At 43.0% G+C, this 17,400-nt stretch overlaps 1 protein-coding gene across 3 annotated transcripts in view; it reads left to right on the forward strand.

The window, feature by feature from the left end:
• Positions 1-17,400, forward strand: part of slc44a1b (solute carrier family 44 member 1b) — a 50,295-nt gene that overhangs the window by 6,572 nt on the left and 26,323 nt on the right. For 2 of the 3 annotated variants that reach the window (XM_072395110.1, XM_072395112.1), the window contains exons 2-5: positions 3,407-3,496; positions 7,528-7,670; positions 16,579-16,715; positions 17,247-17,340. In XM_072395110.1, the coding sequence (XP_072251211.1) occupies positions 3,407-3,496; positions 7,528-7,670; positions 16,579-16,715; positions 17,247-17,340 (464 nt within the window). Of the gene's footprint in view, positions 1-2,581; positions 3,026-3,406; positions 3,497-7,527; positions 7,671-16,578; positions 16,716-17,246; positions 17,341-17,400 lie in introns of those variants that run through there. The other variant, XM_072395111.1, reaches the window with a different exon arrangement.

The following is a 17,400-nucleotide window of genomic DNA, read 5'->3' on the forward strand; positions in this document are numbered from 1 at the left end:
TGCAGCAGCCAGAGGTCAGAGGTCAGACTGGCTGTCAGAAAAGGGTCTGCAGCTGCCCCAGCGAGCGCACAAACTGAGGGGGGCGACAACACACAAACCTGTAAACATCACGCAAACCTGTAAACAACACACAAACATTTAAACATCACGCAAACCTGTAAACAACACACAAACCTGTAAACAACACACAAACCTGTAAACAACACACAAACCTGTAAACAACACACAAACCTGTAAACAACACACAAACCTGTAAACAACACACAAATCTGTAAACAACACACAAACCTGTAAACAACACACAAACATGTAAACATCACGCAAACCTGTAAACAACACAGAAACATGTAAACAACACACAAACCTGTAAACAACACACAAACCTGTAAACAACACACAAACCTGTAAACAACACACAAACCTGTAAACAACACACAAACATTTAAACATCACGCAAACATTTAAACAACACACAAACATGTAAACAACACACAAATCTGTAAACAACACACAAACATGTAAACAACACACAAACCTGTAAACAACACGCAAACATTTAAACAACACACAAACCTGTAAACAACACACAAACATTTAAACATCACGCAAACCTGTAAACAACACACAAACCTGTAAACAACACGCAAACCTGTAAACAACACGCAAACCTGTAAACAACACACAAACCTGTAAACAACACGCAAACCTGTAAACAACACACAAACCTGTAAACAACACACAAACATGTAAACAACACACAAACCTGTAAACAACACACAAACATTTAAACATCACGCAAACCTGTAAACAACACACAAACATGTAAACAACACGCAAACCTGTAAACAACACGCAAACATGTAAACAACACGCAAACATGTAAACAACACGCAAACATTTAAACAACACACAAACCTGTAAACAACACACAAACATTTAAACAACACACAAACATGTAAACAACACGCAAACCTGTAAACAACACGCAAACATGTAAACAACACGCAAACCTGTAAACAACACGCAAACATGTAAACAACACACAAACCTGTAAACAACACGCAAACCTGTAAACAACACACAAACCTGTAAACAACACACAAACATTTAAACAACACACAAACCTGTAAACAACACGCAAACCTGTAAACAACACGCAAACATGTAAACAACACACAAACCTGTAAACAACACACAAACCTGTAAACAACACACAAACCTGTAAACAACATGCAAACCTGTAAACAACACGCAAACATGTAAACAACACACAAACATTTAAACAACACGCAAACCTGTAAACAACACGCAAACATGTAAACAACACGCAAACCTGTAAACAACACGCAAACATGTAAACAACACACAAACATTTAAACAACACGCAAACCTGTAAACAACACACAAACCTGTAAACAACACACAAACATGTAAACAACACACAAACCTGTAAACAACACACAAACCTGTAAACAACACGCAAACCTGTAAACAACACGCAAACATGTAAACAACACACAAACATTTAAACAACACGCAAACCTGTAAACAACACGCAAACATGTAAACAACACACAAACATTTAAACAAGACGCAAACCTGTAAACAACACACAAACCTGTAAACAACACACAAACCTGTAAACAACACACAAACCTGTAAACAACACACAAACCTGTAAACAACACGCAAACCTGTAAACAACACGCAAACATGTAAACAACACACAAACATTTAAACAACACGCAAACCTGTAAACAACACGCAAACCTGTAAACAACACACAAACCTGTAAACAACACACAAACAAACAGACTGATGTTGTTGTTTTGTGATGTCAGAGGAGGTTCTGATCGATGACATGATGTTTGTGTTTATTCTGACTCTTAGAAGTGTTGCCATGACAACACCAAAAAATATCATCTTTAGAACAAAAAAATCTACAAAGGAAAACAGCAACACGGAACTCACAACTAAAAATCCGTTTTGTACCATGTGAGAAGATGAATTTCAAAGTAAAGTCACATGTTCTTTGTCACTGTTTACAACTGAAGGTGTTTTATCAGCTTTTAAATCACATATTTGAACATGCTGAGGACTGATTTACACTTTAACAGGAAGCTCTGTAGAAGAACAGGTTTGACTTTGTGCTCAACATTCACCAAACATAAGAAATAAACGAGCTCTCTGTGTGAATATGCTGCAGGCCCCACGAACCCCCACAGATCCAGGAGAGAACTTTCTAGCTTCATCTGACCCGTTTACTTGTGTTTCTGTTGCACTTTCTGGTTGTTCTGACTCAGTACTTGATCACAACGTTACTTTGTTTGTCTCGTTTGACTTTATTGTTGGTTTCATAGCTCCGGTGTATCTCTTAATCTAGTCTGTTGTCTGGAAGTTGTTTTCTGCTGTTTGTGCGACATCAGTTGACGTTTCTGCAAAGGCTTGTTCTCCTTTACAGATACGGATGATGGTGATTGAACACTCTGGTGTAAATGTTGAGTTTTGGTGTGAATACTGTGAGGTTCTGAGTCCTGGTGGCCTTTGGGTCTGAACACTTGTTTCAGTGTAATGGGTCCAGCCGCTGTCCGTCAGGGAAACAGCGCCACTCTGCCGTTACGCTCCACTCAGTGGTCAGAACCGGTACTGCAGCTCCGCTGGGAACACGCTCCGTTATTCAGCTCCTCTCCAGTTCGGCCGTAAATTGCGCACGCGCAATGAGATGAATGGCCGCTGCACCTGACGGCCCACCAGGAAGTGTGGTGGACAAATCCTCGGCCGTTAATCCCCGCTCTGTACGGTAACCGGAGGAGGCTCCGACAGTAGAATGCTCAGCGGGCCGGAGCGCTCAGTCTGACCGTAGGGACCGTCTCCGCTCCGGGCTCGGCCTGCGGGACTACGCGGGGTTGCCCGTCTCCTCACCCCGCCTGTCAAGCTTCAGACCCCTGCTGCTGCTGAGCTGAAGCTCCGTGAGGCTCCGGGCACGTCCACCCTGACTGCAATGGGATGCTGCGGTAGCTCGGAGGTAAGCACGGCCTGGTTCGGTCCGGCCTGATTCGGCACCGTCCTCCTCATGTGTCCTTCAGCAGATCTCCGATGTGTGTTTTTATTTTTTAACCGTGAAAGTGACGCGGCCCCGGGCAATAGAGAGGCCGAGCTCGGATAACACCCAGCAGCTCTCATTTAATCCAATTATGTCCTCTGAGAACAGCCGGGTTACCGGGCCTGGTTCTGGGCCGAGCCAAACTGAGCGGAGGGTTCGGATTATTGATGAAACCACCCCGGACCGAGCCGACAGGCCGGGACAGGTGTATCCCGGCTCGGCTCGGCTCGGTCCTGCAGGCCCGGCTGTGCGCGAGCAATGACCGTATGTGTGTGCGTGTGTGCGCGTGTGTGTGTGTTTCAGAGGACAAAGAGAGAATGGAGACCGCTGGAGGACCGGAGCTGCACCGACCTGCCCTGGTTCCTGCTCTTTACCGTCTTCTGCGTCGGCATGGTAACCACACAGCATCCGCTGGGATGCTGCTACCACAATACTGCAGGAATACTACCACAATACTGCAAGAGTACTACCACAATACTGCAGGAATACTACCACAATACTGCCACAATACTGCAGGAATACTACCACAATACTACCACAATACTGCAAGAATACTACCACAATACTACCACAATACTGCAGGAATACTACCACAATACTGCCACAATACTGCAGGAATACTACCACAATACTACCACAATACTACCACAATACTACCACAATACTGCCACAATACTGCAGGAATACTACCACAATACTACCACAATACTGCCACAATACTGCAGGAATACTACCACAATACTGCAGGAATACTGCCACAATACTGCCACAATACTGCAGGAATACTACCACAATACTACCACAATACTACCACAATACTACCACAATACTACCACAATACTACCACAATACTGCCACAATACTGCAGGAATACTACCACAATACTACCACAATACTGCAGGAATACTACCACAATACTACCACAATACTGCCATGATACTGCAGGAATACTACCACAATACTGCAGGAATACTACCACAATACTGCAGGAATACTACCACAATACTGCAAGAGTACTACCACAATACTACCACAATACTGCCATGATACTGCAGGAATACAGCCACAATACTGCAGGAATACTACCACAATACTACCACAATACTGCAGGAATACTACCACAATACTGCAAGAGTACTACCACAATACTACCACAATACTGCCATGATACTGCAGGAATACTGCCACAATACTGCAGGAATACTACCACAATACTGCCATGATACTACAGGAATACTACCACAATACTACCACAATACTACCACAATACTGCCACAATACTGCAGGAATACTACCACAATACTACCACAATACTGCCATGATACTACAGGAATACTACCACAATACTGCAGGAATACTACCATAATATTACCACAATACTGCAGGAATACTACCACAATACTGCCATGATACTACAGGAATACTACCACAATACTACCACAATACTACCACAATACTGCCACAATACTGCAGGAATACTACCACAATACTACCACAATACTGCCATGATACTACAGGAATACTACCACAATACTGAAGAAATACTACCACAATACTACCACAATACTGCAGGAATACTACCACAATACTGCAGGAATACTACCATAATATTACCACAATACTGCAGGAGTACCACCATAATAATACCAGTACCACCATAATAATACCACAATACTGCAGGAGTACCACCATAATAATACCACAATACTGCCATGATACTGCAGGAGTACTACCATAATAATACCACAATACTGCAGGAGTACTACCATAATATTACCACAATACTACAGGAGTACCACCATAATAATACCAGTACCACCATAATAATACCACAATACTGCAGGAGTACTACCATAATATTACCACAATACTGCCATGATACTGCAGGAGTACTACCATAATATTACCACAATACTGCCACGATACTGCAGGAGTACTACCATAATATTACCACAATACTGCCACGATACTGCAGGAGTACTACCATAATGTTACCACAATACTGCCACGATACTGCAGGAATACTACCATAATGTTACCACAATACTGCCACGATACTGCAGGAATACTACCATAATGTTACCACAATACTGCCACGATACTGCAGGAGTACTACCATAATAATACCACAATACTGCCACGATACTGCAGGAGTACTACTACTATACTGCAGAAATACTATCACAACATTGCCATGATACTTAAGGAGTACTGCAACAATATTACAGGTGTACTACATCCTTACCGTAGTAATACTACGTCCTTACTCCAGTAATATTTTATCTATACCGTAGTAGTACTACATCTTTACTACAATAATACTATATCCTCACTGCAGTAATACTACATCCTCACATCAGCAATACTAGATCTTTATCGTATTAATACTACATCCATAGTCCAGTAATACCACATTTATACCGTAGTAATACTACATCCTCATTTCAGTAATACTACATCCTTACCACACTAATACTACATCTATACCATAGTAATATGACATCCGTACAGCTGTCGTACCACATCTTTACCGCAGTAATTCTACATCTTTACCGCAGTAATTCTACATCTTTACCGCAGTAATTCTACATCTTTACCGCAGTAATACTACATCTTTACCGCAGTAATTCTACATCTTTACCGCAGTAATACTACATCTTTACCGCAGTAATTCTACATCTTTACCGCAGTAATTCTACATCTTTACCGCAGTAATACTACATCTTTACCGCAGTAATTCTACATCTTTACCGCAGTAATACTACATCTTTACCGTAGTAATACTACATCTTTACCGCAGTAATTCTACATCTTTACCGCAGTAATACTACATCTTTACCGCAGTAATACTACATCTTTACCGCAGTAATTCTACATCTTTACCGCAGTAATACTACGTCTTTACCGCAGTAATTCTACGTCTTTACCGCAGTAATTCTACATCTTTACCGCAGTAATACTACGTCTTTACCGCAGTAATACTACATCTTTACCGCAGTAATTCTACATCTTTACCGCAGTAATTCTACGTCTTTACCGTAGTAATACTACATCTTTACCGCAGTAATTCTACATCTTTACCGTAGTAATACTACATCTTTACCGCAGTAATTCTACATCTTTACCGCAGTAATTCTACATCTTTACCGCAGTAATTCTACGTCTTTACCGCAGTAATACTACATCTTTACCGTAGTAATTCTACATCTTTACCGTAGTAATACTACATCTTTACCGCAGTAATTCTACATCTTTACCGCAGTAATTCTACATCTTTACCGCAGTAATTCTACGTCTTTACCGCAGTAATACTACATCTTTACCGCAGTAATTCTACATCTTTACCGCAGTAATACTACATCTTTACCGTAGTAACACTACATTTTTACCGTGTAATCCTACGTTGAGCCCTGAGTTTTCTCTTCAGATTTCGAGGTGAAGGGTCTCTTTAACCGGCCCTAAAATCAATAAAAAAACATCTGTGTGTCCAGAACAAGATTCTGCTGCCCACAGTTAGATTTTTTTTCAAAAAGACTTATAATTTTCACAGTGAGTGTTTGTTTGAGGTGATTCTGTCTCCCTCTGCCCCCAGAGACCCTGTATGATCTCAGACTTTGTGTCATCTGGGATCAGAACTTATCAAACAGGAGCATTAAGGGGGAGATTCTGCAGAACTCAGGATTTAAAGTCCAGAATTACTTAAAAAGACCAACAGGAAGTACTCGTAGTTCAAGTTTTCAAATTAAGAGCCCCCTGATACTTACAGTAAGTAACCAGAATTTGAACTCTGTTACCTTATTGAAATAAAAGCTCACAGATATACAAATAAGTTGAAAATAAAGTTTGAATCAGTTGAAATCAGCTCCTGACAGTGCTGTTACTGCAGCACAAACAGACTCTTAAAGATTAATGTCCGAGACTTTAAAGCAGAAAACAAAAGTTTAATTTTAATTCAAAAGGGCTAAAACTTTTTCATTAATTTTAACTGTATTTATAAAGCGCCAAATTACAACAAATGTCATCTCAAGGACTAATTCAGTCTCAACTGGTTGATGAATTAAAGTAAAAGTAGACAAAAAATTGAATCTTTTATTATTTATTATTATTTTACTATAGTCATTATTGATCATCTGCTGATGATCATCTGGTTTCATAGATAAGTTCAGCTGAGTATCATCAGCGAAGCTAAGGAAATTTATGCCATGCTGTCTAATAATGTTACCTAATGTATAAAGTAAAGAATGGGTCCAAGCACAGAACCCTGAGGAACTCCATGACTTACTCTGGTGTGTGAGGAAGATTCTTCATTTACAAGAACAAACTGGAATCTATCGGATAAATGTGACTTAAACCAGCCTAACCTGGTTCCGGTTACTGACTGTATCTGCTGAGGTTGTGACCCTTGCTGTGTTTACTTCCTGCAGGGCAGCATCTGCGGTTTCACCATCGCCACCGGCGGCGCCGCTCGCCTCGTCTTCGGATATGACAGCTACGGCAACACCTGTGGCCAACGCAACGAGCGGATTGAAGGTGTACGGCTGAGCGGCCTCGACCACATCGACAGGAAGTGAGTGTGTGTATCTGTGCACATCGGCGTTGGCGTGTAACTGGTGGATCTGTTGGCGTGTAACTGGTGGATCTGTTGGCGTGTAACTGTGGTGGATCTGTTGGCGTGTAACTGGTGGATCTGTTGGCGTGTAACTGTGGTGGATCTGTTGGCGTGTAACAGGTGGATCTGTTGGCGTGTAACTGTGGTGGATCTGTTGGCGTGTAACTGTGGTGGATCTGTTGGCGTGTAACTGGTGGATCTGTTGGCGTGTAACTGTGGTGGATCTGTTGGCGTGTAACTGGTGGATCTGTTGGCGTGTAACTGTGGTGGATCTGTTGGCGTGTAACAGGTGGATCTGTTGGCGTGTAACTGGTGGATCTGTTGGCGTGTAACTGTGGTGGATCTGTTGGCGTGTAACTGTGGTGGATCTGTTGGCGTGTAACTGTGGTGGATCTGTTGGCGTGTAACTGGTGGATCTGTTGGCGTGTAACTGTGGTGGATCTGTTGGCGTGTAACTGTGGTGGATCTGTTGGCGTGTAACAGGTGGATCTGTTGGCGTGTAACTGGCGGATCTGTTGGCGTGTAACTGTGCGGATCTGTTGGCGTGTAACTGTGCGGATCTGTTGGCGTGTAACTGTGCGGATCTGTTAGCGTGTAACTGTGCGGATCTGTTGGCGTGTAACTGTGCGGATCGGTTGGCGTGTAACTGTGGTGGATCTGTTAGCGTGTAACTGGTGGATCTGTTAGCGTGTAACTGGTGGATCTGTTGGCGTGTAACCGGTGGATCTGTTGGCGTGTAACTGTGGTGGATCTGTTGGCGTGTAACTGTGGTGGATCTGTTGGCGTGTAACTGTGCGGATCTGTTGGCGTGTAACTGGTGGATCTGTTGGCGTGTAACTGTGGTGGATCTGTTGGCGTGTAACTGGTGGATCTGTTGGCGTGTAACTGTGGTGGATCTGTTGGCGTGTAACTGTGGTGGATCTGTTGGCGTGTAACTGTGGTGGATCTGTTGGCGTGTAACTGGCGGATCTGTTGGCGTGTAACTGGTGGATCTGTTGGCGTGTAACTGTGGTGGATCTGTTGGCGTGTAACTGTGGTGGATCTGTTGGCGTGTAACTGGTGGATCTGTTGGCGTGTAACTGTGGTGGATCTGTTGGCGTGTAACTGGTGGATCTGTTGGCGTGTAACTGTGGTGGATCTGTTAGCGTGTAACTGGTGGATCTGTTGGCGTGTAACCGGTGGATCTGTTAGCGTGTAACTGGTGGATCTGTTGGCGTGTAACTGTGGTGGATCTGTTGGCGTGTAACTGTGGCGGATCTGTTGGCGTGTAACTGGTGGATCTGTTGGCGTGTAACTGTGGTGGATCTGTTGGCGTGTAACTGTGGTGGATCTGTTGGCGTGTAACTGGTGGATCTGTTGGCGTGTAACTGGTGGATCTGTTGGCGTGTAACTGTGGCGGTATCTGAAAACTGAAAACTAATTACAAAACCAGACTTTTAAAGTCGTATGTTAGTCTGACTGAAATTATTATTTACAGCGTGACTCGGTGGCATGCAGGACTGCACAAGCTGTAGTAATACTTTAGTAATACTGTAGTAATACTTTAGTAATACTTTAGTAATACTGTAGTAGTTTTAGTGTAATACTGCAGCACATTCTGGTGCTTGAACATTTGGTGCGTTCAAGTTCATGTGGGAGAGCTTGTTTTGCTGACAAACGTTTAGAGCTGTGACTCAGCAGACACACAGTCAGGTCTGAGGTGGTCTAAAGTGGTCTGAGGTGGTCTAAAGTGGTCTGTGGAGGTCTAAAGTGGTCTAAAGTGGTCTGAAGTGGTCTGAGGTGGTCTAAAGTGGTCTGAGGTGGTCTGAAGTGGTCTAAGGTGGTCTGAAGTGGTCTGAGGAGGTCTAAAGTGGTCTGAAGTGGTCTGAGGTGGTCTAAAGTGGTCTGAAGTGGTCTAAAGTGGTCTGAAGTGGTCTGAGGTGGTCTAAAGTGGTCCGAGGAGGTCTAAAGTGGTCTGAAGTGGTCTGAGGTGGTCTAAAGTGGTCTGAGGAGGTCTAAAGTGGTCTAAAGTGGTCTGAAGTGGTCTGAGGTGGTCTAAAGTGGTCTGAGGTGGTCTAAAGTGGTCTGAGGAGGTCTAAAGTGGTCTGAAGAGGTCTGAGGTGGTCTGAAGAGGTCTGAGGTGGTCTGAAGTGGTCTGAGGAGGTCTAAAGTGGTCTGAGGAGGTCTAAAGTGGTCTGAAGTGGTCTGAAGAGGTCTGAGGTGGTCTGAAGTGGTCTGAGGTGGTCTAAAGTGGTCTGAAGTGGTCTGAAGAGGTCTGAGGTGGTCTTAGGAGGTCTTAAGTGGTCTGAGGTGGTATGAGGAGGTCTAAAGTGGTCTGAGGAGGTCTGAGGTGGTCTAAAGTGGTATGAGGAGGTCTGAGGTGGTCTGAGAAGGTCTGAGGTGGTCTAAAGTGGTCAGAGGAGGTCTGAGAAGGTCTAAAGTGGTCAGAGGTGGTCCGAAGTGGTCTGAAGTGGTCACAGAATCTGCTCAGATTCCTGAAGCTGTGGGAGCGCCGCAGCGTTTGATGATGTAGGCGTGCTTTGTGGTTCTTTGTTTGGTTTTTGCTGATCTGAGTCACACTTTTCTCCCACGACCACATTCTGACAGCTTTAATACTCCTCGCTATTGTTTTTACCGTGTGTTCAGGACAATTTGGCGACTGCTGTCACATGACATCAGTCTGACAGAAACTGGAGGACCTTTAAACACATGTAAACACGTCAGTCTGACTGAAACTGGACCTTTAAACACATGTAAACACGTCAGTCTGACTGAAACTGGACCTTTAAACACATGTAAACACCTCAGTCTGACTGAAACTGGACCTTTAAACACATGTAAACACGTCAGTCTGACTGAAACTGGACCTTTAAACACATGTAAACACGTCAGTCTGACTGAAACTGGACCTTTAAACACATGTAAACTCATTAGTCTGACTGAAACTGGACCTTTAAACATGTAAACACGTCAGTCTGACTGAAACTGGACTTTTAAACATGTAAACACGTCAGTCTGACTGAAACTGGACCTTTAAACACATGTAAACACATCAGTCTGACTGAAACTGGACCTTTAAACACATGTAAACACGTCAGTCTGACTGAAACTGGACTTTTAAACATGTAAACACGTCAGTCTGACTGAAACTGGACCTTTAAACACATGTAAACACATCAGTCTGACTGAAACTGGACCTTTAAACACATGTAAACACGTCAGTCTGACTGAAACTGGACCTTTAAACACATGTAAACACGTCAGTCTGACTGAAACTGGACCTTTAAACACATGTAAACTCATTAGTCTGACTGAAACTGGACCTTTAAACATGTAAACACGTCAGTCTGACTGAAACTGGACCTTTAAACACATGTAAACACATTAGTCTGACTGAAACTGGACCTTTAAACACATGTAAACACATCAGTCTGACTGAAACTGGACCTTTAAACACATGTAAACACGTCAGTCTGACAGAAACTGGACCTTTAAACACATGTAAACTCATTAGTCTGACTGAAACTGGACCTTTAAACACATGTAAACACGTCAGTCTGACTGAAACTGGACCTTTAAACACATGTAAACACGTCAGTCTGACTGAAACTGGACCTTTAAACTCATGTAAACACCTCAGTCTGACTGAAACTGGACCTTTAAACTCATGTAAACACCTCAGTCTGACTGAAACTGGACCTTTAAACACATGTAAACACATCAGTCTGACTGAAACTGGACCTTTAAACACATGTAAACACCTCAGTCTGACTGAAACTGGACCTTTAAACACATGTAAACACGTCAGTCTGACTGAAACTGGACCTTTAAACACATGTAAACACGTCAGTCTGACTGAAACTGGACTTTTAAACATGTAAACACGTCAGTCTGACTGAAACTGGACCTTTAAACACATGTAAACACGTCAGTCTGACTGAAACTGGACCTTTAAACACATGTAAACACATCAGTCTGACTGAAACTGGACCTTTAAACACATGTAAACACGTCAGTCTGACTGAAACTGGACCTTTAAACACATGTAAACACGTCAGTCTGACTGAAACTAGACCTTTAAACACATGTAAACACGTCAGTCTGACTGAAACTGGACCTTTAAACACATGTAAACTCATTAGTCTGACTGAAACTGGACCTTTAAACACATGTAAACACGTCAGTCTGACTGAAACTGGACCTTTAAACACATGTAAACACGTCAGTCTGACTGAAACTGGACCTTTAAACACATGTAAACACGTCAGTCTGACTGAAACTGGACCTTTAAACATGTAAACACGTCTGTCTGACTGAAACTGGACCTTTAAACACATGTAAACACCTCAGTCTGACTGAAACTGGACCTTTAAACATGTAAACACATTAGTCTGACTGAAACTGGACTTTTAAACACATGTAAACACGTCAGTCTGACTGAAACTGGACCTTTAAACACATGTAAACACGTTAGTCTGACTGAAACTGGACCTTTAAACACATGTAAACACCTCAGTCTGACTGAAACTGGACCTCTAAACACATGTAAACACGTTAGTCTGACTGAAACTGGACCTTTAAACACATGTAAACACCTCAGTCTGACTGAAACTGGACCTTTAAACACATGTAAACACATTAGTCTGACTGAAACTGGACCTTTAAACACATGTAAACACCTCAGTCTGACTGAAACTGGACCTTTAAACACATGTAAACACGTCAGTCTGACTGAAACTGGACCTTTAAACACATGTAAACACGTCAGTGTGACTGAAACTGGACCTTTAAACACATGTAAACACGTTAGTCTGACTGAAACTGGACCTTTAAACACATGTAAACACGTCAGTCTGACTGAAACTGGACCTTTAAACACATGTAAACACGTTAGTCTGACTGAAACTGGACCTTTAAACACATGTAAACACGTTAGTCTGACTGAAACTGGACCTTTAAACACATGTAAACACGTCAGTCTGACTGAAACTGGACCTTTAAACACATGTAAACACGTCAGTCTGACTGAAACTGGACCTTTAAACACATGTAAACACGTCAGTCTGACTGAAACTGGACCTTTAAACACATGTAAACACGTCAGTCTGACTGAAACTGGACCTTTAAACACATGTAAACACGTCAGTCTGACTGAAACTGGACCTTTAAACACATGTAAACATGTCAGTCTGACTGAAACTGGACCTTTAAACACATGTAAACACGTTAGTCTGACTGAAACTGGACCTTTAAACATGTAAACACATTAGTCTGACTGAAACTGGACCTTTAAACACATGTAAACACGTCAGTCTGACTGAAACTGGACCTTTAAACACATGTAAACACGTCAGTCTGACTGAAACTGGACCTTTAAACACATGTAAACACGTTAGTCTGACTGAAACTGGACCTTTAAACATGTAAACACATTAGTCTGACTGAAACTGGACCTTTAAACACATGTAAACACGTTAGTCTGACTGAAACTGGACCTTTAAACATGTAAACACGTCAGTCTGACTGAAACTGGTCCTTTAAACACATTTAAACACGTTAGTCTGACTGAAACTGGACCTTTAAACATGTAAACACGTCAGTCTGACTGAAACTGGTCCTTTAAACACATGTAAACACCTCAGTCTGACTGAAACTGGACCTTTAAACACATGTAAACACGTTAGTCTGACTGAAACTGGACCTTTAAACACATGTAAACACCTCAGTCTGACTGAAACTGGACCTTTAAACACATGTAAACACCTCAGTCTGACTGAAACTGGACCTTTAAACACATGTAAACACGTCAGTCTGACTGAAACTGGACCTTTAAACACATGTAAACACGTCAGTCTGACTGAAACTGAACCTTTAAACACATGTAAACACGTCAGTCTGACTGAAACTGGACCTTTAAACATGTAAACACGTCAGTCTGACTGAAACTGGACCTTTAAACACATGTAAACACGTCAGTCTGACTGAAACTGAACCTTTAAACACATGTAAACACGTCGGTCTGACTGAAACTGGACCTTTAAACACATGTAAACACGTCAGTCTGACTGAAACTGGACCTTTAAACATGTAAACACGTCAGTCTGACTGAAACTGGTCCTTTAAACACATGTAAACACCTCAGTCTGACTGAAACTGGACCTTTAAACACATGTAAACACGTTAGTCTGACTGAAACTGGACCTTTAAACACATGTAAACACCTCAGTCTGACTGAAACTGGACCTTTAAACACATGTAAACACCTCAGTCTGACTGAAACTGGACCTTTAAACACATGTAAACACGTCAGTCTGACTGAAACTGGACCTTTAAACACATGTAAACACGTCAGTCTGACTGAAACTGAACCTTTAAACACATGTAAACACGTCAGTCTGACTGAAACTGGACCTTTAAACATGTAAACACGTCAGTCTGACTGAAACTGGACCTTTAAACATGTAAACACGTCAGTCTGACTGAAACTGGTCCTTTAAACACATGTAAACACCTCAGTCTGACTGAAACTGGACCTTTAAACACATGTAAACACGTCAGTCTGACTGAAACTGGACCTTTAAACATGTAAACACGTCAGTCTGACTGAAACTGGTCCTTTAAACACATGTAAACACCTCAGTCTGACTGAAACTGGACCTTTAAACACATGTAAACACGTTAGTCTGACTGAAACTGGACCTTTAAACACATGTAAACACCTCAGTCTGACTGAAACTGGACCTTTAAACACATGTAAACACCTCAGTCTGACTGAAACTGGACCTTTAAACACATGTAAACACGTCAGTCTGACTGAAACTGGACCTTTAAACACATGTAAACACGTCAGTCTGACTGAAACTGAACCTTTAAACACATGTAAACACGTCAGTCTGACTGAAACTGGACCTTTAAACATGTAAACACGTCAGTCTGACTGAAACTGGACCTTTAAACACATGTAAACACCTCAGTCTGACTGAAACTGGACCTTTAAACACATGTAAACACCTCAGTCTGACTGAAACTGGACCTTTAAACACATGTAAACACGTCACTATTCACACTCCTAAACTGTAGGGGGCGACGATGCCCTGTAATGCTAATTGACTCCCGCCATTTCACAGATAGAAGAAAAGCTACGTTTGTTTTCTTATGACAGTGATCGTGGCTAAACGCAGGAACGACACTGACTACAGAAAATCTGGATTTTCTTATATTGAGGACAAAAGGCGGAACGACCTCAGTGAACTTTTGGATTTTTAATTAAAATGCAGCCACTGTTTACGGGAATTTTTCCTCTCTACCGTCACACTCTTTTGTTTATCGTTAAACTTGAATTTTGTGTCGATTGATATTTTCTTTTATGTCAGGTTCAACCTGCAGCATGTTTTCATTAAAGACATTTGAGATGTTAAAATGTTCCTGGTCTCAGCTCGTCTGTAACAAATGATGGTGGGTCCTGGAGCCGGACCAGTTGGGAGCCACTGGCTTAAAGACAGCGTCTGAGCGGTGAATTCAGCTGAATTACACGGACTTCCACAGAGGAGGTTAGAGGCAGCAGGAAGTCTGGAAGGTTTTCTCTCTCAGGCCACAGCCTCAGACACTCTTCAGTCTGTACCTGGGTTCTGCAGGTAAACTGGGACCAGGACTCTGGTCCAGTTAGAGGTGGTAGTTTGAGTTGTGGCCCCTGTGATACGTCAGCTCTGAGCTCGTATCCGTCCAGCTTTGGTTGCAGGGAGCGTTTCTCCTCCTGTTGGAGATAAAATCAGTGTTTTCAGTCTTCACGTGGCCCTCTGGTGGTTATCTGGTGGTCAGTGTCAGCAGTTTATTTTAGAAACTGATGACTGGTGTCTGTTCAGCTCAGATGATTATCGGCTTCGTGAGCTTCAGGATTATAAATGAGTGTGAACTACAAACTACAGGTCAGCTGTGTTTCTACATGAACACTGGCTTTCTCTGCATGGTGGATTAATAAGTTTCACAATTTACATTTTAAACAGACATATTATGTGTTGAAAGCAGCAAAACAAGCTGCACCAGTTGTTTTCTGACTGAGAAAAGCAGGTACCAGGTTCCACCAGCAGGTGGCAGAGTTTCACCAGTTAGTGGGATTAGGCCTTTAATGTGAGATACAGAAACTTTGCATGGCTGATTTCATGGTGATTATATAAATATATATATATATATATGCAGGATATGTCTCAGTATCATCAGTTCATCGCTCATCTTTCTGAAAGCACCACAGAAGAAGAGCCACCTGCAGTTCACCAGCAGTGTGTGGTTGATAAGGCTTCTGCTGGGTTGGTCTGCACCGGTTATTGTCTTAGTTACTGCAGCCTATGGGTTAGTTTGAATTATGCAGACAGAAGCTTCTGGTTCACTCAGCCTCAACTTTAATGCTCAAAAACCATAACAGATGATTAATGTTAAGTAAGAACTACCAGATCATCAGTGCAGGTGAACATTACTGCAGCTGATACACAGAGATGAAATAAGATGAATACAGCACAGAGTGTTATTTACCAAGTTTCCAGAACTCACTAAGATAACCTGACTCGTTTCAGGCTGTGTGTCAGTGGCTGTAATTCGGTAGAAGAAGAAGAGTGTCTGCTCTGTTCTGGGCTGCAGGCAGTAAAGCTAATGTCTGTCAGAAAGCCGGTGCTGAATGTGATGCTTCTAAGCTGCAGGAGGTTCAGCTCATGTTCCCTGAGGATTAACCAGCAGGAGGTTCTGAAACCTGGTGCCTGTTGGAACAGTTTAAATATAGAATGTTTGTGTTTAAGTTCGTTGAACGGGTCAAACTTTTAAAGTTAGTTAAAACAGGAAGAAGGCCCGGTTCCAAACACAGTCCTGTAAGGTGCAGCTTTGTGTTTCTGTCCCTCAGGTTCGTCTTCTTCCTGGATCCCTGCAACATCGACATTGTTCAGAGAAAAATCAAGTCCATGGCGCTGTGTGTGTCCCTGTGTCCCACCGAGGAGCTGAAGACCTACCAGGACCTGAAGAGGTTCGCCATGGTCAACGGTGAGGTCATCACACGACTGCAGACACAGCTGAGCACAGGGCAGAACATCTCAGAGCAGGGTCTGATGGGAAATGTAGTCAGCAGGTCCTCACAGAGACAGACGTTTGGTTTCAGAGGAAGCAGTGATGTCAGCAGCTGGCTCAGTGCTCGCCATCACATCTCCGTGGTGATGGAACGTCTGCAGGGACACACCGCAGCTTACAGTACAGAGCACACAGAGTACAGTAACAAAGGCAGCATTAATGTGGGTCGTATCGCTGGTGCCACTCTGCCCCATGTGTCCAACATGGCTGCCCTGTGACTCAGAGCCTCCCCTGTGACTCAGAGCCTCCTCTGAGACTCAGAGCCTCCTCTGTCCGGTGGAGACGTGTTGAAGCGTGACACCAGGTGACCTCACAGCTCCTCAGACAGCCATGGGTCTGAAAGGAGGCTCTGTGGCAGCCGGACCACCTGAGACCTGCTCTGCACTGCTGTTTGATGATGATGATGATGTGATGATGTCATGTGATGATGTCATCTCTCTGTTTCAGGCTCCGAGCTGTGTTCCTACGAGTTAGCGGGTCATAAGTATCCCGGTCTCCCCGAGAGGTTCACCAAATGCCCCAAACTCCCCGTCCCACCCAGGTATGTCCCGGTGTTCGCCTCTGGCGCCTCTGGAGCTCGTTGACCTCTGACCTCTGACCC

The sequence above is a fragment of the Leuresthes tenuis genome, unplaced genomic scaffold, assembly GCF_036924035.1.
Source record: "Leuresthes tenuis unplaced genomic scaffold, fLeuTen1.0.hap1 SCAF_11, whole genome shotgun sequence".
In the NCBI taxonomy this organism is placed as follows: domain Eukaryota; kingdom Metazoa; phylum Chordata; class Actinopteri; order Atheriniformes; family Atherinopsidae; genus Leuresthes; species Leuresthes tenuis.